Below are 26,204 nucleotides of genomic sequence, written 5' to 3'. Positions count from 1 at the left end.
TCTGAGGTTATTCTGACTGCTCATTCTGTAGGTGACCCAGCCTCAGTGTTCTTTGCCTTGGAGGTTTTTGAGTTGTAAGGTTCTAAGGAGAAGCGGACAGGTACCCAGAAGAAAACCCCACCTGGGACCCCACAGAGATATTAGGTGGAGGTCTTCCTGATGAGAGAGGAGCAGGATGGATGTGAGCTGGGGCATGGGGCATTGGCCGAAACTACTGGAACAGAGCTTGTTTCCTGGTCTGAGGAGGGACAAGGGTTTGGGGGGTGACAAGGATCAGGACATGTTATCCCAAAACAGGACATGTTATCCCAAAACATGGCATGGTGGCATCTGAGAAAACAGAAACAGGAACGTCTCCCTCCGCCCACCCTTCTTCCCTGCAGCAGGTGAGAGAACTCTTTCACCTTCTTTTATAAGTCATGACCTCATTCTAGAAGGGTCCCTTCTATGGGGAGGAAAGGAATGTCTTCATTATTGAAAACAGAGATGCCAAGGAGAATCTGAATAAAGAGGCCTACTAAGATTCCCCCCAGTTTATCACCATTAGTTTATACCCTTTTGTCCTTTGGTGAGACTTCTGCAGGACTATCCACAAAATTACATGGATTTGAGCCATACCTCCGAATCATCTTTGGGTCTTTATTTCTGAAGGTTCTCATGTCATATAAATCTTATATATTTGTGTGTTTCCTCTTGTGAATCTTTTTTTTTTTTTTGTATGTGTGTGTGTGTGTGTGTGGTGGGGGTACTGGGGATTGAACCTAGAGATGCTGTACCACTAAACTGTATCCTAGGCCCTTTTTTTTGTATTTTTTTCTAATAGTCTCATTAAGTTGCAGGAGTTGGTTTCAAACCTATGACCCTCCTGCCTCAGTCTCCTGAGTTGCTGGGATTACAGGTGTATGCCACTGTGCCTGGCTGTAAATCTGTTTTTTTAATCATAGAAAATTTCAGCTGTGAATTTCAGGATGCATTCGGGAAAGATATTATTTTTTCTGTGCTACAGGGGCACCACATACAGAGAGTCCCCAGCTCTAAAGACTGTACAGAGAGAGACCCTGCCAGAAAGGACCACCATGGGTGTACCCCAGAGCAGTTAGTTGTCCAGTGCGGACTGGGATCCAAAGGTCCTGTTCTGACTGCTCTGAGCTGCTTAAAATCCTAATGCCAGGAAAAGGGCAGGTCTCCAAATACAACGGAGCTTGGCTAGTGGGAGCTTAACATGAAGTTCTTTGCCTTAAAGAAGTAAAGAAACATTCTTTTTCTGCCCTGGAGTGTTGGACTAAACAGTAAAAGTTGATGGAACTTGGACAGGGATGTGGCAGTGACCAGCTGAGTTCCACCTGGGGTTTGCCTGTCATTAGATAGAATATTCAAAACTCCTGCCCTGCCCTGAATTTATTTATTTATTTATTTATTTTTTTTGTGGTCCTGGGTATAGGGGCACTCCATCACTGAGTTTCATCCCTTACCTTTCTTATTTTATTTTGAAACAGGGTCTTACTAAGTTGCCCAGCCTGGACTTGAACTTCAGATCCTCCTACCTCAGCCTTTCTGAGTTGCTGGGATTACATATTTAGAACTTTTCTAAACATCTTCCCCATGTGATTCCTAGAAATCCCTATAAGGAAGTGGGCAGCACATCATCATTCCTGATCGACAGGTGAAGAAATGGAAGCCCAGGCAGGTTGACAACTTCAACTGTCCACAATTTCAGGAATGCTGGGGTGAGTCTGGGCTTGTTCTGCAAGGCTTGCATCTGCTGTTATTCACCACTGGGAGTGAGCTGGGCAGGAGGTGCTGGAGGGCAGGGATGCTGCCCAGTGGTTTGGAGGCTGATAACTCTAAGAGCAAACAACAGTCTTGCTGGGCGTGGAGGTACACACCTGTAATCCCAGTGGGAGACTGAGGCAGGAGGATGGTGAGTTCAAATCCTGCCTCAGCAACTCAGTGAGTGAGGCCCTGTCTCAAAATATTAAAAAGGGGCTGGGGATGTGGTTCAGTGGTCAAGCCCTGGGTTCAAAAAAAAAAAAAAAAAAAAAAGAAAGAAAGAACAGTCTCTGCTAGATGAATCCAGAGGGATGAAGATGCTGGCCAAATCCTACCTACCTACCTACAGTGATTGGGGGCACTCTGTTCCCTATCCCTTATAATGGCTTCACTCAAGTTTCAATGAGAATACCAACAGGCCAGTTGTGGGAGCTTTGTTTTCCGAGAGGCAAACTCTAATGCCCTATGCCGGGTTCTTTGACTGCTAAAATAGTTTTCTGGGGACCTAGATCTAGGGACCAAGGTGAGGCATGGCTGAGTGGGAAGGAGCTTTTGTCAAGTTCCGGAGCTAGATCCTTTGCAGAACCAAGTGTAACTTGCCTTGACCTCTATCCCTGGTTAATGGGGACAGCTGCCCCAGCATCACAAGTCAGTGAGAGAAACCAAACCAAGTAACATAGGTAAAGCCCCTGGTAGAGACCAGAGCCTCCCCTACCCAACTCCATTCCCCTCTGCTTCCTCTCCCTGGGCCTGGGAGGTTCCTCTTCTCCCCATGCAGTAGTTCTTGACCTTTCTGGACCACAGATACATCTGAGGATGAATCAAAAGGCATGAACTTTCCAGAAAAACAAGAGAGTCAGAGCAGAAGAGGTGGGATGGGCAGCATTGTGCTTGAAGTCCATGATGGCTTCAAGGTCATGAGGGTGTGTCTGGGTGGTGTGGATACATCCCAAGACACACATATTACCCAGGAATATGCATAAATGTGGCCCAGTGGCTCTCTTTCCAGTATTGCCTGGTTTCATGCAGTTGTTGCCTGATGGGGGTGGTGGGAAGGAAGGATGGGCTTTTTGGGAGTAGGGTCTCCCAGGATGGCATGCTGGGAGATGGAGCCAATGCACTCCTTGTGTATTCCAGCTGGGGTGGGGCTCCCACAGGTTGCAGACAATAATAGGGAACATCAAATGGGGTAGGGCAATGGCTGCGGCACATCTCATTGCTTTATTTCTTCATTTTGAACCTGTCTAGCTCCACAGAATGCTTGTGTTGCTTTAGAGCACTTCAGGGTCCTAAGACTTAGAGGCCACTCCAGCCTCCTGGTGTCTTCTGGTAACCCTCCCCTAAGCCATTGAGTCTTATTGCCCATGGGGCTGCCCTCAGGGTGGGTATGAGGGGGAAGCAGGTAACCAGACCCTCAGGGTGTCTTAGGAGGCTATAGGAGCCGCAGGGGATGGGCTTCTCTCTGTTTTTGCCCCTAGGGTCTGCATCAATGCTGCCCCATGGGGGCCCCTTGTGCTCCCCTCCGCCTTAGCTTCTTCATATTTGAGGGAAGTGGAAGAATCAAATCCAGACATGGCTCTCATATGCTCCAGCCTTGCAGAGGTTGGTTACCCTGGCAAAGCATGAGGCATCGAAGCAAATCCCATCCGCTTCATTATGGGTCTAAATGGTACCATCTCCAGGAACTGCATACAAGGACCGTTCCTTCTCAGTAAGTTTGGGAGCTTATTATTAATCATCGGATGTCCTTGAGTCACTGCTGGCAAGAGGTATGCTCAGAGGGTATGGTGGCCTGACCTTGAATCATTAGCTGCTCCCTGAACTGCTGGACCTATTGGTCATGGACACACAAGGCATCTCGAGGAAGTGGGGCCCCACATGATGTGAGTTTGAATAATCAGTTTTGGGAACTTGAGAAGAAGGCATGAGATGATGGTGGGGCCAGGGGTACAGGCTCTCAAGTGACTAGGAATTGATCTGGGAGGTCAGAACAGCACTTCCCTAAGTGTGGTCTAAAGACCCCAGGAAGAGGGCTCTACAGACCCTTTTGCAGCTCTGAAAGGACCTTTTTTTCCAACGACATAATCTGTGTGACACTAGAGTTTCTTCATACGCAGCAACCAAGACAATCTGTTGCAACAGACTGAACGTTAAGGAGGGCAGGCCTGAGAAATCAACTGTCTACAAGGAAATTGGATATTAGAGATGCCCCAGACTATGAAAAAAATGCCCCTCTTCTTCCTATTACAGTACTGGAGATTGAACCCAGGGGCACTCTACCACTGAGCAGTATCCCTAGCCCTTTTTATTTTAGAGGCAGGGTCTTGCTAAATTGCCCACATTGGCCTCAAACTTGCAATCCTAACTCAGCTGACTTCATCTCTCCAGTCTCCTATTATCCCCGCTCTCCAATGAAGTGCCCCATCTAGGCATACACAGCTTTGTGGTGGTGCTGGGGGTGGGGCGGTGTCCAGCAGAGACCCAGGCCTACACATGGTTTCTGGGAGAAGGAGCAACATCAACCAAGGATTGGACCCCTGACTTTCCACTTGGTTAACAATGGAGAGCTGATACCTGAGATTGGGTAATATTAAAGCTAAGACACTTACGGGTTCTAGAGACTGGGAAGCTCAAGATTGGGTGGCCAGTATCAAATGGTAGGAATGCATGTGAGAGTTGTGAGCTGGAGTGGGCAGAGATGAGGAGGGGACAAGGCAGCTGAGCTTTATGATAAACTGTCCTTGGGAGGACTAAGCTATTCCCAAGAGAACTTACCCCAGCTTTCAAGTAAGATATTTATCCCTCTTTAAGACCTCACCTCTCAACACTTCTACATTGATAAACTTCAACTTTTTTTGGGGGGGTTACCAGGGATTGAACCCAGGGGCATGTAATCACTGAGTCACATCCCTACTGAGGCACACTCCCAGCCCTGCCCTTTAATATTTTTTTTTAGTTATCAATGGACCTTTATTTTATGTATTTATAGGTGGTGCTGAGAATTGGACATAGTTCCTCACACCTGCTGTACAAGTGCTCTACCACTGAGCTACGACCCTAGCTCTTTTTATTTTTTAAATTTTGAGATAGGGTCTCACTAAGTTGCTTAGGGCCTCGCTAAGTTGCTGAGGCTGGCTTTAAACTTGCAGTCCTCCTGCCTCAGCCTCCCGAGCAGCTGGAATTGTAGCAACTTGAGTTTTGGTGGGGACAAACTACATATAAACCATAGCATTGACCTAGAACCTTAGTTGAGGGTCAACTGGGGAATTTCAACATTTGCCTGCGGGCCAGCTCCCTTCCTTTCTTAGTCTTTTTTGGTATAAGTGGGGATTTTAGATCTTGGTTAAGGTTATTAGTTTTTAAATGTGAAAATGACCCTTTTGATGATCATATCTGGCATTTTGAACTCAGGTCAGCACATACATGTACACATCCCTGGCACTGAGCGTGCAAGCTCAAAGCTGCTCCCTGCTCCTCAAAACCTTCCCACAGTGACATTCAGACCTCTACCTTGTACTAACTACACTGCTGAGGAATATCCATCACTGGGTACTTGCTTCCCCCGCCCCACCCCCCCCAGAAAGAATACACAGATGGTTTCTTTTCTGAGCTCTAGATTATGTCAAAATTTCTTCATGTTGAAATTTTGCCTGAAGACAACCTGGCTTGACAGAAATGCTCTTCAAAATGTCGTATGTTGCTGGCTGTGGTGGCATATGCCAGTGAGTCTAGAGGCTGAGTCAGAAGGATTGCAAATTCAATGCCAGCCTCAGCATCTTAACAAGACCCTCAGCAACTTATCAAGTCCATGTCTCAAAATAAAAAATAAAAAGGACTGGGGACAAGTCAAGCAACTCTGGGTTCAACCCGCAGTACCAAGAAAAACAAAAACAAAAACAAAAACAAAAACAAAAACAAAACAAATGGATGTTGTATGTTACTTGGCTGCCCTCTGGTACTCAGTAACGCAGAAGGTTTTGAGGCTGTTGAATTTTTGTTTCTTGAGTTGCTTTTTCAATCCCAGGCTCCTCCTGGAAGGCTGTCTTTGCTACTAAACCCTAGCTGTTTCTTGGAAGGTTCTAGCACACTATTCCTTTTTTTGGAATGTCAGTTCAACATACAACATAGCCTATAATACCGTTGATTCTCTCCCCCCCCCCCCAGGATTGAATCCAAGGGCACTCTACCACTGAGTTATATTCCCAACCATTTTTTATTTTATTTTGAAACAGGGTCTTGTTAAGTTGCCCAGGCTGGCCCTGACTGAGCCTCCCAAGTTGCTGGTGGTGGTGAGCACCCCCACGCCTGAATGGCAACTGACAACTTGGCAATTTTATACATATATATATTTTGTATATATACTTATATATACCTTTATTTAATTAATTTATTTATTTATGTGCCTCTCAGTTGTTGTTTAGTCCCCAGTGCCAAAAAAGAAAAAGAAGATAGCAGTATTACTCACAAGAGCCAAAAGGTGGAAGCAACCCAAGCGGCTGGGGATGGAGCTCAGTGGTATAACATTTGCCTAGCATGTGTGAGGCCCTGGTTTCAATCCCCAGTATTTAAAAAAAAAAAATTACACAACCTTAAAAAAGGAAGGAAATTCTAACACATGCTACAATGTGAATGAACCTTGAAGACCTTATGATGAATCAAATAAGCGTCACAGAAGGACATACATTGCACAGTTCCACTTACGAGGTTCCTAGAGTGGTCAAACTCACAGAGACAGAATGGTGGTCGCCAGAGGCTGGAGAAGGTGGAATGGCGAGTCGAAGCCTAATAGGTATTGAGTTTTATCTGTGCAAAATGCGAGTTCTAGAATGCTTGCACAATGTGAATGTACTTAATTAACACTGCTGAACTGTACACCTAAAAATGGTTAAAATAATAAATTTAATATTGTGCGTATTTTACAACTAAAAAAGAAAAGAAAAAGGGCCCAAGATGGGTAGGCAAATACAGATACTTTCTTGAGATAGGAGGGTGCGTGTGTATCTGCCTATTTTTCTTTTTTTTTTCCTGCTTGTTACACTTGGTTACAAACTTTTTTTCTTTTGATACTGGGGATTAGACCCAGGGGCACTTTGCCACTGAATACAATCCAGTTTTATTTGCATTTTGAGACAGGATCTAAGTTGTTTAGGGGCCTTGTTGCTCGAACAGGGCTAGTTATTAAAATTTTGGCACTGTGGTTGAGTGCTTCCCTAGCATGCATGACGCCCTGGGTTCCATCCCTAGCACTGCAAAACAAATTTAAAAAGAATTTTGCCACTGTATTCAGTGATGAATCTGGTTTGTTTGAATTTACCTGCAGTGTTAGGGTCTTTCTAGCTATAAACAGTTTATTTAGCATGTGTGTTCAGGAGGAAAACTGTAGGCTCTCAGTATCTCTGCCTTTATTTTTTTTCCATATTCTTTCATTAATGTGCTTTTTTCAGGAGTCTCAAGTTCACCTTCCATACCACTGAATTCACACTCCGCGGCATCCTCACTACTTTCACGGCCACCAAGAAAGACTACAAGTTGCTAGCATTTCATTTCCTTGTAATTCTATTTGCTTGTTAATCTCCCTTTTCATCTCATCCTGTGGTTTTCCTTTTCCATCTCTGCTTGGCCTCTCTTTGTGGCCTTTTGTTCTTTTCCTACAAAGTTCATTTCTTCCACATCATGCCATAAATCAATTCCAGAGGTCAGGGTTCGGCTTCCATGGTGTTTAATCCTACACCCCCATTTTTTTTTACTTCCCTTCCCCACTTGCTCAACCTTGAAGAAGGCGAGATTGAGAGAGATCCATGCCTTGTCAGTCAGTCCTTGTCCCCATGCCCGCCTCCCTGGGTAAGAGCTAAATCCAGTTCTACAGGATCTGGCTTGCTGTGGTGCCCAGCCTGGGGCTGTGCCTGGGGCATTAGCTAACTGAGAAGCCAATCTTACCACCTACCTGGACCTCCAACAAATGCAAGTGGACTCCACAGAAATCTACCACAGTATCTCCAGGACATTTATCACTGGCCAGGCAGGATGCGGGACAGGTGTGGGCAGCAGCCACACCTCTTAGATCAACTTCTCTCCCTCTCCTGCTTGATCATTTCTGAGACTGCTCTCAACAAACAGATGCAGACAGAGGCTAGAGAGAGGCTGAAGAGTGGGAGGGTAGAAGCAGCACTGTTCCCATTTCCAAATCATCACCTGGTGGTACAGGGCCAGCTGCCTGGCTTTCTAACTGGTGCAATCCTCAGACTGAGGGAAGCCTGGATCTTCCCTGGACCGGCTCCATCTGTCTGACAGCGAGGGAGGTTCCTCTCAGACTGTCCACCTGTCTTTGTTTTCAGTGTTCTCTGAGTGTTCGTCTTTTGGGGGAGGTGTCTCCTGAGGTGTGTGAGGGGAGCACCGGGAGAAGCCACACAGAGGGTGGCCAGGCACATTCTATTTTAAACCTCAACTCCCCCCTTCCCTTTGAAACCCCAGGTTTTCATATCCATTCCCAGAAGGGAGGCCTGTGGGAAATGAGCTGGCATTTGTCTCTGTCCTCGGGGCGTGACTCCACAGTTTCTGCCATAACACAGCCCGGGGAAAGGAGGAGGCAGTGAGCGCTGCATATTAACCAGCCAAGGTAGATGGCTTCAATATTGAGAATGTGCAAAGCCGCTTAATGAGGCTGTAATCAAACCCAGCCCACCAGAGGGAAATTCATTAGAGTCCAGAGGGCAAGCAGGAAGCAGAACTGAGCTGCTCCCCCTCCTCCTGGCTCTAGAAACACCAGGCTGCTGCTTCTCCTAAGGGAGGGACAAGCCTGGGGAATACCGGGGAAGCAGCTGGGTGGCCTGAACTCCCATCTCCTTCCCTGTGACATTCTAGCTTGCCTTCCAGGGGAATCCCAGGGGAAGGAAGGGAAATGTCAGGTGCTGTTAGGGAAACGCAGCCTGAGGAAGCCACCAGGGAGAGAAGCCAGGGCATCTCAGAGTTAAAGAGGCGGTCGCAGATGAAACTTGCTTCTTCAGGAAGACAGTGGTCTCTCAGGCAGCAGGGCAGAGTCTTGTCACTGGGAAGGGAGAGGATGCTGGGGCGGAGGGGAGCGGGTATGAATACACTGAATGCAACAAATAGATGTGGGAATTAGGGAACTAAATGCTGGTCCCCCAAAGACGGGTCCATGCCCTCATCCCTGTGAAGGTGACCTTTTTTTTTTTTTTTTTTTAAAGAAAGAGTGAGAGAGTGAGAGAGAGAGAGAGAGAGAGAGAGAGAGAGAGAGAGAGAATTTTCATATTTATTTTTCAGTTATCGGCGGACACAACATCTTTGTTTGTATGTGGTGCTGAGGATCGAACCCGGGCCACACGCATGCCAGGCGAGCGCGCTACCGCTTGAGCCACATCTCCAGCCCGAGCCACATCTCCAGCCCGAAGGTGACCTTATTTGGAAAAAAAAAAATGTTCTGGAGATGAGAGCATCCTTGTTTATGTAGGTGGGTTCAGTCCCCAGTACCCAAAACAAACAAACACACAAAAGACTCCTGGATGTTAAATTTAGAAAATCATTTCAAGATCTTTCAGGTGGCTGGGGGAATCCAGGGATGCAGGAGGCTGTGGGTTCCATATCCTGCATGGCAAAAAAGAAAAAAAAAGCCAGGTGCAGTGGTGCACGCCTGTAATCTAGTGACTCTGGGAGACTAAGACAGGAGGATTGCGAGTTCAAAGCCAGCCTCAGCAACAGTGAGGTGCTTAGCAACTCAGTGAGAACCTGCCTCTAAATAAAATACAAAATAGGACTGGATGTGGCTCAATGGCTGAGTCCCCCCTGAGTTCAATCCCTGGTACCCGCCCAAAAAGGACTGGAGATGTAGCTCAGGGGTAAAGTGCCCTTGGGTTCAATCCCTAGCACAGTAAGTAAACAAATAAATAGAATCACTCCATGTTGTGTTTCTCAGAATGCATAGTTTTAAGTAGCCTTTGTGTGTTGTGGGCACATGCACATGCCCTTGCATATGCCCTTGCACAAACACACCCCCAAGAATACTAAATGAAGGTGTGCCCTGCAGAGGGCAGGAGGGCAGTTCCTCCACTGGGAGTGGGACTGCTGACCTATCAGGAGAGGGAGGACTATTAAGTTAGGAGCCAAGGCTAGCTGCTTAGTGAGTGCACCACCAAAGCAAACTGGTAATAGTAATTAGAGAAACCACCATACGCCCCTCTCCCTAAAGGGAGCACCCAGTGCACGGGAGCCCTGTTTGAAGGTGAGGTCTCCTCACCCTCCTCATGTCCAGGGTGAGTGTGGCCCATCCCTGGTCCCAGCCTTGAAGGTCCTCTCAAGGGCAGATGGCCTTAGTGCCTGCCACCCCCAGGGGACCAGAGAGTCTGGTGCCCAAGGAGATGCCCATTAGAGCCCAGCTGCTGCCAGCCAGATGCTTCCAGGGAGGGCTGTTCTGCAAGCCAAGAAACTGCTGATGGAGGTCAGCCACTTCCCTGGCCGGACTTGCCCAGCCTGGCTGAGGGATGAGGGTAAGCAGTGGGGTTCTCTGGTCCCCTCTCAGGGCTGCTGTCCTCCTAGGGGTAGCTCTCAACTCTCCTGTTCCTCCAAGGTCACAGGCCCTTGCAGGCTTCTGCAGCCTGCTGTCCTGGCAGAATGGTCCTCCTTGATGGTGACAAGTGCTTTTGCAGGACCTGCTCTGGCAGCGGGATGCAGTTGGCTGCGTGGCAACATCTGGCACCTCTGCTCAGCGAGGGGCGTCACAACTGTGTGTTGTTTGTGTTTTAACTTTGAAGTCTTTAGAAATGACACCTTCTGTGTGACACAGGCCTGTGGAAACAGATGCCTGGTCATTGCCAAGTGTCATTCAATTAAAATCCTGGAAACAGCAATAGCAACAACCAAATACAAAAGATGCTTTCTCCTTAGAAAAGCCTGTGAGGCTGCATGGAGAATTTGGTTTACTCTTCCATGGTCACAGCTCCTCTCCACCCCAGGCAGGGCTCAGGGCTGGGTTAGTCCCTAAGTCACTGTGTGGACCTGGGCCAGTCCCCACTCTATAATGCAGTTTCCCCACCTACAAATGAAAGGGTTGCTAAGGCTCATTTGTCCCAAGAGTGGCAGAAAGCAGGAGAGAGCAGAGCCTTGACCAATTGGTATGTAACACAAAGAATTCAACAAATAACCACTTTCTTTTTCCTGTTAGACATTTCGGCTCCTGTATGGGTTGTTTTTTTTTTTTTTTTTTTTGGTGCTAGGGATGGAACCTAGGGTCTCGTGCATGCTAACCGCACACTTTACCACTCAGCTACACACCCCCAGCCCTCCAGTGCCTTCGGACTCTCTGAGAGGGTGGTGGCTGTTAGCAGCATTTCTCAGACTCATTTTCTAAGCCCCTCCCTTGCTTTCCCAGAGCCTCTGGTGCTACTGGGATTCTACAGAAAGGCTGAGGCCATGTGGTCCCTGAGGTCCACAGGCTCCTACATTCCATGAATTCTCAGCACTTTGTCCTGCAGCGCCCTCCTAATCTCTCTGCTTGGGAAATAATCAAATCAGTTGTTTATACCTTCTGGTGAAGACATTTAAGTCCCTTGGTCCCTCTTGGTGAATTCAGGTCCAATCATATTACTAGATGACGGTAAAGAGATGGAGGAATATTTTAAAGGATCCTTCCGATTCTCCAATAAGCTGCTTTCCAAGCAGGAGAGACTTCACGGTCCACTTCTCAGAATGAGAAACTGAGGTCTGGAGAGTTGACTCCCACATTGAGGAAGTGGTAGGGACGGGAGGACCCCAGAACCTCTAGAAGTTTCTAATTGCCCCTTACTTGCCATGTACCCTTCAAAGTTAAACGTATTAGGGTTCTCCAAAGAAACAAAACCAATAAAAGTGTGTGTGTGTTTGTGTGTGTGTGTGTGTGTGTGTGTGGAGGGAGGGAGGGAGGGAGAGAGAGAGAGAAGGAGAGAGAGAGAGGAAGAAAAATTGATTTATTTTAAGGAATTGGCTCACGTGGTTGTGGGGGCTGGCAAGTTTGAAATCTGCAAAAGCAGGTCTGCAGGCTGGAGTCCTAAGGAAGAGTTGACATTGCAGTCTTGCAGCTAAAGATGCCTGGAGGCAGAATTCTTTTGTCCTTGGGGGGTCCTCTTTCTCTTAGGGTCTTCAACTGATTGGACAAGGCCCACCCATATTAAGGAAGGTAATTTGCTTTTTTAAAACTTCAAGTTTATTGATTTACATTTTCATCACATCTAAAAAATGCCTTCACAGCTACATCTAGTGTTTGACCCAAAACTGGGTACTATAGTATGGCCAACTTTTTTTTTTTTAAATATATTTTTAGTTGTAGATGGACACAATACCTTTATTTTATTTGTATGTGATGATGAGGATTGAACCCAGTGCCTTACGTGGCAGGCAAAGCTCTACCACTGAGCCACAACCCCAGCCCCTGGCCAAGCTGACATACAAATTAATCACCACAATGAGTGAAGGGTCTTGGGTTGGGGATATAGCTCAGCTGGCGGAATGCTTGCCTTGCATGCACAAGGCCCTGGGTTCAATCCCCAGCACCAAAAAAAAAAAAAAACCCAAACCAAGACAAAACAAAAACTTCTTTAAATCTCTAGGTCAGATTTAAAGTCAAACTCAGGGAACCTCTAAGAATCTGGACTCTGACCTCTCACTGCCCTCCCTCTGGGCAAGCAAAGATGAGTCACACTAGATGAGGAATCCAGCCCCATTCCAGCCAGTTCCCATCTCCAGGCAGGAAGGGAGGGGGCAACCATCCTTTGCCATCTAAGGGTGAGGCCCAGCCTGTGCCCAGGGAGCTCCACAGCCTGTCACCAAGCAGCTGCCTTGACAGTGGAAGGCAGAGCTGACCTAGGGAAGGAGCCATGGAGACACACTTTCTGAGATCTCAGGAGCAGGAGTTGGTGGAACCCTTGCGATGCTGACTGGACCTTTCAGCCAGGCAGAATCTCCCCCTGCTCCTCAGATTCTCCTTCTCCTTGTAGGCGGAGAGGACAGGGGCCAGTGCCTGTTAGCAGAAATCTGTGAACCACCAAGGCTGTGACGGAGGGGATGGGGTGGTGTCCCTGGGGAAAGGAGGGGCCTTTGCCTGGTTTCTGGGAGGTCACTGAGTATGTCCAGAGAGGGGAGAGGTGAAAGGGCCAGGGCCACAGATCCAGCAAAGTCTCAGTGGTTCCACCAGCATCCCTGGGTCCTCCCAGAGCACTCCCACGTGGAATCTTCCCCAGGAGCACAGCCCAGGTAGAACATGTCAGAAAAGCCCTGCTCCACACCTGCTCTCTACTCCCACAGGGCTGCCCTGGCTCCTCTGGGTTTCCTTTGGGTCTCTTGCCAGTTTTCTAGAATAACTTCCAGGGGGCTGGGGGTGTAGCTCAGAGGTAGAGCACTTTCCCAGCATGCACACCACAAAGGAGGAAACGCCTAGAACAATTTCTATAATTCAGTTCTCTCCTTTCCAGGCTTGTCCCTGTCCTCATCCCTCCCACTGCCCTTAGACGACTCTCTTTAGGTCCTCACTCCTGAACCATCCTTTCTGAGATGTCCTACACCAAAACCATTTCTATTATTTTTACCCTGCCCAAGGGGGCCAATTTTCAAGTAGCAAGCCAATTCTGGAGAGCGGGGGGATTCTTGAAAGAGATTCTTTCATGTCTCTGAGTTTCCATATCCCAAACCAACCCCACCTCTGAGTTCCCAGTGGTCTCCAGAGCCTGCAGTGGTCTGGAAACCCATAGGTCAGGATGCTGCCTGACACTGCTTTTACTCCAAAACTTCACAACTCCAGAAGCACATGGAAAACCCAGGTCTGTAGCTGAGAATAATGAAAGGTTCAGAAGACCCGGTTCATCCCAGGAAAAACTACACATCAACTGGAGTCAATGAGTCTGGAGAAGTGGACATCATTTACTCGGGAGTGGAGTATCCAGACCTTACTCCCTCAGTACTGTTCAAGGTGGGAATTCAAAAAGTCTGGGAAGCCAGGTGGGGGGTGGATCCTGAGCCCCTGGAAGCCTTGAAGAAGGCCATCATGATGCTCCTGCTTATGATGTGGTGCTCCTGGGCCTGACTTTGGACCCACTTAGGTGTCCTTGATTCTGTCTGACACCCTATAGAGAAGTGGGAGTATTGAGCTGGAACCTTCTAGAAGATGCCCAATTACTTTAGCTTTAATTCAGGAGGAGGAGGGCAAACATCAAGCCATGAGTCATTAAGTCAGATTCTGGCTGGCATTTCACCATTCTGCTGAGAAAGAGTAAGGTTTCTGACCAGCCTCAGCTGATAAAGACTCTTGAAGTTTCTGCACACTCTCACCAAGGTTGGCCAGTAGAGTTGTGCACAAGGTCATCTGGATGGGGTTGTGCCCAAAGAGAGGCTTCTACTTCTTACAAACACATTGTATGGGCTAGAAGCTTCTCTATATCTCACTGAAAGACACCAAGTTGATGCAAACCTTGGGTGACCTGCATCCACTCATGAATGACCTCTGTATCTTCAGGGGTTGCCAGGAGCTGAGGAGCCAAGCTCTAATGTGGAGGCCATGAACTTATGAAATTCTGCTTCCTCCAAAGTTAGTTCATCATCTCAGCTGCCAGTGTCTCAATGTCTTACTTTAAACAACAACAACAACAACAACAACAACAACAACAAACTTTTGGGGATGGGATGTAGCTCAGTGGCAGAGTGCTTGCCCAGATATGAGAAGCTCTGGTTCCCTCCCCAGTACCAGGAAAAACAAGAAACAAAAACTGAAGAAACAAACCCCAATATTATGCTAAGCGAAGTAAAGCCAATCCCCAAAACCCGAAGGCTGAATGTTCTGATAAGTGGATGCTGATCCATAATGGGGAGGTGTGTGGGGGGATGGGAAATATGGAAGAACTTTGATTGGGCAAAGGGGAGGGAGAGGGGGGAAGGGGTCAGGGAAGATGGTGGAATGAGATGGACTTCACTACCCTAGGTAGGCCTATGTCTGCACATATGGTGCGATGCTACATTGTATACAACCAGGGAAATGAAAATGTGTCCAGCAATTGCGTACAATGAATCAAAATGCATTCTACTGTCATATATACCTAATTAGAACTAATTAATTAATTAATTAAAAAAAAATCCCCAAACTGTTAAAAAAAAAAAAAAGCATCACTTACAAAATGTGTTCCGTGTAATGATATTCCCCACCTCTCCCCTCTCCTACTGCTACCAGCTCCTGCAACAGTGAAGGATCCTCTGTGACCCAGAGCCCTTCCTCCACCTTGTCCCTGAGGAGGGAACCCAAGCTACTTGTCCCAACTCAAGGACGCTCAGAAAACACTGAGTTACTCACTAGGACAGACTGGGACTTCCAGTACTTCTCCAGGCATCACTGGATGACCTAGTGGCTCAGGAGGCTGGGTCCTGGCCTGTACTGTGTGACTCTGTGATGGCTCTGATTTCTCTCTGGGCTGTCTGCACCTCTGCTGAACATCCAGACTATGACTGTAGCAGGCCATAGGAGCCGAGGGAACCCCTTTCCCTCCCTCCATTTCCTCCAGGGAGAGTGAAGGAACAGATCCAGGCCCCTTGAACCTCTCAGGACATTAAAACCCCAGCTCTACCCATTCTCTGGTGGCAGGGATCCAGGACCACTGCCACAGTGAGCCAGTGAGACCACGATGTCCAAAACTGGTCAAGTAGCACATCAGACTGGACCCTGAACCTGGTACCAGGTGGGACTTGACTTTCATGCTCTCTCAGATATTAGTGAGCAAGTGTGAGGATGGAGCTGCCTAGTATGCTGTGACCAGACCTATGCAGGTACTGGACTGGCTGGATAGGTCCAGGGTGAGAACCCTATGTGTGATGCCTAGGTGTGAGGCAGGCTCCTCTCCCTGCCCACAGCACCATGGGAGGGAATCCTGTCCCATCTTGTCCCTCTTTGTCATCTGGGGCCTGAGCCCAGAGCTCTGGGAAGCACTGACTACATGGACAGACATGAGGACTGGGTTATAGGGTGACGGCTTGCTGAATTCCTGGGCAGGAAGTGCTGGCTCTCTGAAGGTGCACAGTGTGCTTGAGATGGGAGGGCTTCTGGGGCTCCCCTGGGGGTCCTATCCCTTGCCTGATGCTCCTCTGTGGGAGGGGAGTGTCGTGTGAGCCTCCCTGAGCAGGCTGTAGCTGTGGGTGGTGGCTCTGAAGAAACAGTAGCTGGGAGCCAGGGAAGAGTCCTCGAAGGGGCAGAGCAGGGGCCCAAAGGTAGGTGGAGATGCTTCCTGCAGGGCCCTGCTGAGATCTGGCAGAAGCCTGGGCTAAGGGTAGTGGGAAGGACCAGTGGACAGGCCTCTGCAACTAGGGCTGCTGAGAGGGGCCTGGCAGGGCAGGTGATGCATGCAAAGCCCAACTGCCAATTAGGGCAGGCTCAGCTCCTAGCAGCTCCTGGGCCTGGCACCCTGTCCACTTTTGAGCCCTCTGGAGGTGGGGTTTGCACAGCAGCCAGTGTGTCCTGTGTGCCCTGTGCCTGTGTATGTCCCTGGCTACTCTGAATCAGTGGTCTGAGTCAAGAGCTGGAATCCAACCTGTGACGGCTATCACTGAGGGGGCACTACCTGCTCCTCTGACCCCTTCTACAAATAAGCACTTTGGCCTAGAACTGTGGGCTCTGATCCCCAGTGAAGGCAGCCATGACACAGAGCTCTCACTTGAACGCTCCTGGTCTCTTGGGTCTCCACCTTTCCCCAGTGAGGCAGGGGCACCGTTGTTACTGTGGGACCCAGTCTTTCCCACTGGATTGCTTGTTGCAATCCCAGTTGCCTAGAACTGTACCTAGAAGTAAAGACACTTGATTGTTGAATAAATGAATTAATTCATATGATGTTTTTCGGCTCCTCAATATTTTCTTGTTTTTTATAGTGATTGTACATTGTTTTTATAACAGTAAAACCTACCGCTATTTGCATTTTAAATAATATTGTACTAACCTCATGAAACGATTCAGGAAGCAAAACAAACATGAAAAAACACTCCATGGACCAGAAAGCCACACACACAGGGTTTCCAATGTCCACCATCCTGCCCAAGGTGTGGGCTAACACTATGAGCTGGGGCCTCTTCCTCCACTACCTACAACTCTTTCCAGTTCTCACAGGTCTTAGTCCCTAATTTCTTGTTTGCAGGGGCTAGAAGGGGTACAAAGGGAGCCCAATCAAGCTCTGGCAGATCAACGAGACATTTTTTAAAAGTTGGCCTCTCACTCAGTTAAGGGAAAGACACACAGAGTCACATAGAGAAGACACAGAAAGCGGGAGGGCTGAGGCAGAACGATGGTTACTGAGGATAAAGCAGGCTCTGGAGCTAGATATATTGTTTCATTCTGTTTTCTGCCACTATAACAAAATGTCTGAGATAGGATATTTATAATGAATAGAAATTTACTTAGCTCACAGTTCTAGAGGCCAGGAAGTCTAAGAGCATGGTGCTAGCATCTGGTGAGGGCCCCATGCTGCATTATAACATGGCAGAGCAAGGCAGAGCAAGTGTGTGTGTCAGCTCAGGTTCTTTCTTCTTATAAAGCTACTGGTTCCATGATAGGGCCCCATCCCGATGACCTCATTTAATCCTAATTAGTTCCGAAAGCTATGCCTCCGTATATCATCAATGTATGAATTTGGACTTCTGCGGGACACAGTCAAATCATAGCACATGGGGTTCAGGCCCAGTGAGACCACCTCTGCAGGCAAATATACTCGGGTACTCTCCACTCTCAGCTGGACTCCTCTGTCTACCCTCGTTAAGATAAAGTTAGAAACATCAAAATGCCACATCCCTTTGAGCAGCAGCTGTCGGCAGAACTCCATATGGCCGCAGCAGCCAGGAGTCTGAGCTAATAAAAGTAAAAAAACAACAACAACAAAAAAAAAGAGCTGGGAAATGCTCCCAGGGAGCCACGTGGGCACTGCTCAGGGCCAGGGTGGGTGTGGTGGGGAGGAGAGCAGGCGCTGTAAAAAGGGGACTCCACCCCTGCTTGGCGTGCCAAGGTCTCTTCTAGTAGTGGTGAGCCCCAGATACAGCAATTGAATGCACTGTTCTAGATAACGGGGCCCATCCCCCAACCTTGCCAGTTTCTCTCAGCAGAAGAGGACAAGACAGTGGAAGATCTCAGTGTTTGTGGCCCTTCCCCTTCAAGTTTGTATGTTGAAGTCCTAACCTCTCAGGTAAGAGTATTAGGAAATAGGGCCTTTGAAGGTGATAAGGTCATGAGCCCTCAGAATGGGTTCAGGGTCTTTACAAAAAGAGGCCCCAGGGAGACCTTTACTCCTTCCCAGGTGAGAACACTCAAGAAGGCACCGTCTATGAAACAGAACACGGGGCCCTCACCAAGTGTTAAATCTGCCAATGCCACCTTGATCTTGGACTTCCAGGCTCTAGATTGTGAGAAATAAATTTTTGTTATTTTTTTAAAGTTGTTGATAGACCTTTATTTTATTTATTTATATGCGGTGCTGAGAACCGAACCCAGTGCCTCACACATGCCAGGCAAGTGTGCTACCGCTGAGCCCCAGCCCCAAGCCCTCAATTTCTGTTATTGATAAGCCATTCTCTGGTGTTTTGTTATAGCAGCCTGAGGAGACAAAGGTGAATGGCAAGAACACGGACAGGACGAGCCAGGGTATGGAGCATGTGTGTAAATATGTGTGTGTGTGTGTGTGTGTGTGTGTGTTTTCTCATGTGACACCACAGGGCTGTCTGAAGATCTCCATTTCAGGGAGGGGATCTCCTCCAATGCTGACTGCACAGCTTGGGCATCCTGATGGGGAAGCTGGAGAGAGACACAAGTCAGGTGGGGAAGCCTTTGGCAAGGAGCCTCTTGCCTGCAGAAGGTGGTAGGATGTAGGAGAAGACGCTGGCACCTGAGCATGGGAGTAGGGAGACCCCTGGACCTGCAGGTGTGGGAGAGCTACCCTGGCTTGTGCTCAGGGTGGAAACACTTAAGTCTGATCCAAACACAGCTGGCTCCTGAGCTGGATTCTCCAGGGACAGAGGCCAGCAGAAGTGTGGCTGAGGAGACATTTAAAATCTAGTCTGTAAGGATTTCTTGAATACTGACCATGTACCAAGTACCTGATCTATGACCTCTGCCCCAAGAAAGCAAACCTAGAAATGAAATGACACTGGAGAAGATAGGAGAGAGGCTGCGCACCACCCTGGACATCCACAGGCAGAGGCTGAAGAGAAATGACAAATCAGTTTCTGGTCCTTTCTGAGGTGGTGGTATTTGTTTCAGAAAAAAGACCTCCACCCCTGCCCCACCAGGCTCTGAAGCCAGGATAATCGGCCCAGTCACAGGCCCTGTGATCATGCATGGTCACTACAGAGACTGCCAGGTCCCTGGCTGATGTCCCTGGAGCCTTGGAAACCAATAAAGCAGGCCCTGACCTCAGAATCCTTCCGTATCTTTATCATTGGAAATGTCTGGATTCAGCTCAGTCAGAGAGCGGTGAATTTTAAAAAGGAAGATTCCTTTGTGGAGGGAACACATATGATTCAGCACAGGAACAGATCAGGAAGGTAGAGGCCGGTTCTTCCACCAGGCTCCCTTTCTCTCCTGCCACCTCACCACAGGCCCCAGACTGCACCTGCCAGATGGAATCCTGCAGTGCCACCAAGGCCAGGCACCATGCCACTCCTCTCTCCAAGAACACCACTGCCTGGCAGGCTGCCAGGAACAACCAGGCCCCGCAGATATCACTCCCAGAAATCAAGCTACTTGGAAAGCAAACACAGAATCTCATGATAGTAACAACACCCAGGTAAATCAGCATTCAGATCCACAGCAGTAGCTAGGTCACCCAAACACTTTCACAATGGCAGTGGTGGGAGACGTGTGTACACATCTTCACAGAGCACAGACTTACTAAGGAAAATCCCAAGACTGCAGGTTTTCCATATTATTCCATGGTCAATGGTGGTGCCGGGTCTACATCCTCAGGAAGCACAAGACTTTAATGGTCAGCAGGGGAAAGACTGTGTATAGATGATTAAATGACACCCAGGGTGGTAGTACCTAAACAGAAGTAGGAAATGCACTCTAAGGTGGAGGAAGAATAAGGGCAAGGCCAATAGTGGAGACTTCCCTGCTCAGTGACTGGTGGCCTTCCAACCAACTCACCTATAGAGATTTTCTTAGCCAGGGTGTAGGAGGAAAAAGGTCACCTCTAAAGGTCATCCTGCTAATCTTTCTATCTCTAGGTAGGAGAGACCTGGAGTCACCAGAGGGCCTCCATTTTTCACTCCTCTTAGGACATGCACGACATTGAAGTCCTGGGTGATTCTTTTTCGCTTTGGCTGATGTGGCTCTTGCTCTCAAGCACAGAGTAAAGCCAGCTTAGCTATCCTGGACAGCAGACAGCATCAGGAATTCCAGTCCAAACCACACTGCTGGGTGAGGCCGGGCAGGCTAGTACTGGAACAGCTTTGCCCAGGAGAGGTGCGCTATATTGACAGTAAACCAAACCAATCACATTCTCTTTATGGAAAAGTAGGTGCAATGCCTTAGATTAGTGTTACATGGCTCTACTGGGAAGCGGTATAACCTTTAAGAGGTAGGGCTTATTGGGGGTCTTCCAATCACTGGCTACATGTCCTTAAAGGGGACAGTGCAATTGTTCTGAAGCTTTCCTGTGTCTCTTTGCTTCAGGCTGACAAAAAGAGGTGAGCAGCTTCCTCTGCCTTATGCTCCCTGCCATGATGTTCTGCCTCATTATGGCCCAATGGCAATGGGGCCCTGTAATTATGGCCTGAAACCTCTGAAACTGTGAGACCAAGTAAACCTTCCTCCTTATAAGTTAGTGATCTCAGATATTTTGTCACACTAACAGAAAGCTGACCAACCTAGTAGGGATGCTGGTGAACATGTAGAGATGGGCAACCGGTGACAGAGGGCAACAGACCTCTTATTCTGGTGTTCCATGAAGAATTCAACAGTGGTGTTCCCAGTGTGGAATTTGGGGGATTGAAGAGAAACTGATGGGCTGATGAGATGATACCCCATCTTCCAGGAGCCTAGCTCTTCACCTTCTCTCCATGGCAGAAGGTCATTTCTTTCCCCAAAACTCCTTAGAGATGGCAAGCCTGAGACCCAGCCATAGGGAACAGGATTGGAATGGACTTTCTCTCCAAAGTAGCTTCTTTTTGTCCCCATGAGAAATCTCCAGACCATTTCCAAACTTCTGATCCATACTAAACCTTGACCAGGTAGAGAGAATTCAGAAACTTCTCAGAAAGGAAAGGATGCCATAACCCTGTCTCTAGCCTAGCTATATCCCAAGTAGGGAAGATTCTCCTATTTCTTATTTCTTTTTTTAAAAAAAAAAATATATATTTTTTAGTTGTTGATAGACCTTTATTTTACTTATGTGTGGTGCTGAGAATCGAACCCAGTGCCTCACACATGCCAGGCAAGTACACTACTGTGGAGCCATAGGCCCAGCCTCACTTTCCTATTTCTTATTATGGTTGCTGTGAAAACATGTCTTATTTATTTATTGCAGTGCTGGGGATTAAAATTATGGCCTCACCCATGCTAGGCAAGTGCTCTACCACTGAGCTACATCTGCAGTCTGTTTTTAAGTTTTTAATTTAATTTTATTTTTTAAAATATATTTTTAGTTGTACTTGGACACAATATCTTTATTGATTTTTATATGGTGCTGAGGATTGAACCCAGTGCCTCACATGTGTGAGGCAGGCGCTCTACCACTGAGCTACAGCCTCAGCCCCCAGTTTTTTATTTTTTGAGACAGAGTTTCACTAAGTTGCCTAGGTTAGTAGCAAATTTCTAATCTTCTGGCTCACACTCCCAAGTAACTGGGTTTCTATGCGTGCTATTGCATCTGGCTCAGAATATGTCTTGACTGGTAGTGTCAACATAATTTCACATACTTTTTAGCATTTGATCTGATCAGTACCCCAGATACCCCTTTTTTGGGAGATAAGAAAGCACAGAGAGGTTATCAGTGGGTCTGAGGTTACAGCAGACTAAGTCACCTAGGCTTGATCCCTGGCCCCAAGCTCTTCTCAAATTACACTACACCTAAAGGGAAGGGGATTGCTCTCTAATTGGCCTCCTGCCTGCACCCTTGAATTCTGAGAAAGGCTTCCTGATACCTTTCCAGCAAGCGGCAAGCTGGAAAGACTTCAAGCAAAGAAGCATTCTTCAAATCCTAGACATAAAAGAGGGGCATTCAGGGATGGCACTGGCAGCCACGATCCATCAGCCCATCTTGAATTTCCACACAGGGTTCTGAGTCCCTGCTTCTATATCCCCCATCTGAAGCAAATCACACAACAGGAGGAGTGGAGCTATCAGACTGGAGCAGTGAGTTGGAATTTAGGCTCTGTAGACCGTCTTTAGGATCTCTGGGAACCCTCTGAAATTCCTTTCAGGACTGTGTGTATGGAGGTGCATGTGTTTAGGAAGAGTATGTATAGCTTTTCTAGGGTCTTAGGAAGATCAAGGACCCAGCCAGATGTGGTGACGCATGCATATTCTCAGCATCTTGGGAGGCTGAGGCAGGAGGATCATAAGTTCAAGACCAGCCTCAACAACTTAGTGAGGCCATGTCTCAAAGTAAAAAATAAAAAGGATTGGGGATAAGCTTAGTGATAAAGTGCCCCTGAGTCCAATCTCCAATTACTGCTCCCCTCCCCCCACTAAAAAAAAAAAAAAAAGGAAGGACTCAAAAGAGGTTGAGAACCACAGGTATTAAGGACCCGAGTCCCTTCCAACTCTGTGCATGCTCTGAACATACACACGTTTGGCCACCAAACACGTTATCAAACACAGGAGAACATGTTATACAAATGGGGTGATCATCACTGTTCTGGCTGCTGTGGCTCCCTGACCCTGTTCCTCAAGATCCCAGACAGCATCCTGGAGGGACTGAGCACCCTGCACTGTGTGAACCCCATCTCTGCCTACTGTGCTAAGAACAAGTTCTCCCTGGTCTGACCCTAGAGATCCTGCGCATTTTCACGTCTCTCACTGACTGATCATCCCTTTCTGAACATCAGTACCTCCAGATTAGAGGAGGAAATTGGAAATGAAATACAATTTGAGAGAAAGAGCCACTTCAGTGTGCAGCACAAATTCAGCAGGACATTACTCCCGTGGGTCTCAGAGCCCTAGAAAACCCCCTTTCATTTGTCATGGACATTTGGATACTGCTGGGCTCTCCTCCCACACTGCTCAGGGCCCATTTACCATTTCCTGGAGGTGTCCTGATCCCTACATTCCAGGCAACGTGGGGCATCCCTCTAGACCCACACCCCTCATCCATCAGCCAGAGGTCAAGGGAGCCCCAGAAAAGAGGGGAAGTCTGATTAACCCCTACTTTCCTCCATCAGCCCTCCCAGTCCTGCCACTGAGGGTGACAGCAGACCAGTAAGACCCACATGCAGAGGAAGTGCTCCTTGTCAAGGACCCTGGGAGCACTGGGAAGCCCAAATCTGCAGACTGAGTCTAGCCTCCCGCTGTGGGCCTCCAACTGGAGCTTGAAGATGTTGGCTTCACTTTGTTCTCTTAACCCCTAAGAAGGGTTTGTGGATCTCCCAAAGCATCCCTCCCACGACCAGGGAACAGCACGTGATCAGTAAAGCCTTCTTACTGTCTAGTGTGCAAATGAGATATGCTGGTCTGGAAAATCCATTATTCTGTTTGAAATGAAAGAGTTACCATAAAGGCCTTATGTAGATTTCCAATTCAGAAGACAAAGAGAAATAGCTGCCGCTGAAGTTAAGTGGTATGGAATGTCATCTTTCTTTGATGATTCAATTTAGGGAAGGCACCTGCGGATCCAGCAGTGTCTGGGTCATCTTTCTGGATGTTGTTTGGAAAAGCAGAGGCAACGGTAGAAGCCTCATGTTTTCCCAAGTCCCCAAAACACTGCTTCCCTTTCTTTGTGCAGTGCATGCCTTGGGAACACACACTCCAGGGTAACACTTCACCAGATATAAAAATGTGTGTGTGTGTGTGTGGGGGGCAGGGGTGCTACGGAATCCAGGAGAGATGTGGATCTGACTGGATCTTCCTCCCAAGAAGACGCTCCCATAGCCTCTTTCATCAGTAATGGGAGGATCTCACAAAGGTCACCTGAGGTTCCCCCTCTCCCATATGCATCTCTACTGGGGTCAATCTAGCAGGAATATGGGGCTTGGACATGTTTACCCCTGGAGGCCAGGTCAAGACAACCTGTTTGGATTCACAGGACAGCTTTGCATCCTCCTGCCTCTCTCCCACGCACCAAAATCCATAGCATAGGCCACCCCTTTCCTCAAAAAGAAATGAGAAAGAAAAACAAGCCAAAGAGGTGACACCATCAAGCCCAGGGCAGCCCCCAAACAGAGGGAACTAGCCAGATCTGCAGAACTGTCCCTAACCAGTGAGACAGGACCAGGCTGAAGGCAGAGTCCAGCAGCCTCCTGAAGTTCCTGCTGGCCAGTACACCAAACCTAGCTCCTGTGTCTACAGGCTTTAGACTTTTGACAAGCGCTCATTCCTGAGGACCTATCAAACGAGGGGGAGATGAAATTCTTGAACCACAATTCAGGTAGGTAAACAACCTAGGGACCGGTGTCTTATTAGTCCTAGGGCCATGCCCTTGGACTCCTCCTCAGTAGGCAGCAGGTGAGGATCAGCAGACAATTGTGCATTCCTCGAGGACCCTTGGCAGAGGGTGATGACCAGTGGGTAGAGAGAAAGAAAAGAGCCCTGGACCAGACCAGGCACGCACCCCTGCATCCCCTCCCACTAACTATCCCTGGAGATCTGCGGAGGAAATAAGCGGAAACAAACATTGGTCCAACAGGTTCACTTCAGCTGGCCTCACCCGGCCAGCTTTCCTCTACCCTACCCTGAGGCCCCAAATTCAGCTGGAGCACCGAGGCACCTGCTGCCAGGCGGGCCCCCATCCTCGCTCAAGGGGGATCCTGGGCGGTGCCCCTCGCAGCTCCGGGCGTCCCCGGGAAGGGGCGGGGCACTCCTGGGACCCGCTCGCCCTCCGACCCCCTCCCCGCGCTCACCTGGCGCAGGTGCTGCAGCAGCGTCCCCGCCTCCTCCCGCCGTCCCTGGCGCACCATCCGCAGCAGCTCCTGGACCATGCCGACGCGCCGGTGGTAGGGGGGCAGCCCAGCGCCGGCGCGCCCCGCCTTGTCCCCGGCGCGCAGCAGCAGCGACGCCCAGAAGTCTGGCCGTTCCCGGCGGGGGCCGGGAGCCGCGCCGGGGCTGGCCCTCTCCGCCAGGCTGCCCTTGGTTTGCCGGGTGCCCATGCCGCCGCCGCCGTTCGCCGGGACTGTTCACGCTGGGCCGCGAGGCCGCGTACCCAGCCGACTGCCCGCCCCTCGGCTGCCCCAGCGCGCCCGCCTCCCGGACTGCAACTTTGGGGGAACTGTTGCGTGCGGGCGGCGCGGGGGCGGGGGCGGGCGGCTGCCCGCGCTCCCCTCGCTCCTCCCTCCTCGCTCCCGGGCGCGCTCCCCGGGCGCTCGCCACCAGCCCGCGGGCCCCGCCCCGGCCCGGCCGGGCCCGCCCCGCCCCCGGCTTCCGCCCCCGCGCCGGGGCTACGCGCCGCCGCGCGCCTCCTCCCTGACTCGCTCTAGCTCCTTCCCGCCGCTGGGCTCGGAGCTCGGGGTGGCCGGGCGCCTCCTCCCTGCATTTCCCTCCCTGGCACTGCTCCCCCTGGCGGCCGCCGCACTGCGCCTCCCGGGGTCGTGGCGCTGTGGCGAAGGCGACGGGCAGGCGGCGGGCAGGCTGCAGGGTCAGTTGCACAGGGTCTCCCACAGGTTTCCACGACCCCTGGCGAGGTTGAGGCCCGCGGGAGATAATGGGAGGAGGTTGGTATGCCAGCTAGATGGGGAAAGTTTGGAGCATGGGGGAGGGGGCTGCCTCTCAGCCCCAAAGTCGATTTTCTCAAAAGTGGCTCTTGTGAACAACAGCGCCAAAATCCTCCGAAGCACAGGTCAAAAGCCTAGCCTCCCAGGCCTTGCTCCAGACCAACTGAATGAAAATCGCTGTGGGGCTTGGAGATGTGCGTTTTTAGTTAGCATCTTGGGTGATTCTGATGTATGCTCCTTAGAGGCCTGGCCTGTTTGGGGGTCGCGGGTGGTGGTGGTTGGTGTGTGAACTTGGAAAATCAGTAAACGGTTGTGGGTTGTGTGTTGTGTGTGTGTGTGTGTGTGCCCTTTTATGGAGAGGCTGTGTTGCTTCCATCAGATCTGGATTGGAAAGGTGTGAGGAATTCCCTCTTCTCTTGTTCTTACTCTCCAGTACAACAAAGAGAGATATGCTTGCAAATAGATTCACTGCTGCTTTCTTCCCCGGCCGCTTCTTCCAGACCCAACTCTAAGGGATCAGGACCCTGGGAGCTGATGGTACTTGGAAAGTCAATAATGAACCCACTAAGAAGGCTAAG

The 26,204-nt window shown here is 49.2% G+C and overlaps 1 protein-coding gene across 1 annotated transcript in view; it reads right to left on the bottom strand.

The window, feature by feature from the left end:
- The window catches only part of Lrrc75a (leucine rich repeat containing 75A), a 39,466-nt gene extending 14,224 nt beyond the window's left edge, over nt 1–25,242 (bottom strand). Inside the window, exon 1 of the mRNA XM_076870038.1 lies at nt 24,820–25,242. Within this exon, the coding sequence (XP_076726153.1) occupies nt 24,820–25,065 (246 nt within the window). The 5' untranslated portion in view covers nt 25,066–25,242. The remainder of the gene's footprint in view (nt 1–24,819) is intronic.
- Between the last annotated feature and the right edge of the window lie 962 nt (nt 25,243–26,204).

The sequence above is a fragment of the Callospermophilus lateralis genome, chromosome 11 (assembly GCF_048772815.1).
Source record: "Callospermophilus lateralis isolate mCalLat2 chromosome 11, mCalLat2.hap1, whole genome shotgun sequence".
Lineage (NCBI taxonomy): Eukaryota > Metazoa > Chordata > Mammalia > Rodentia > Sciuridae > Callospermophilus > Callospermophilus lateralis.
The sequence above is the reverse complement of the archived record's forward strand: the minus strand, read 5'-3'. Positions and strand labels throughout refer to the sequence as shown.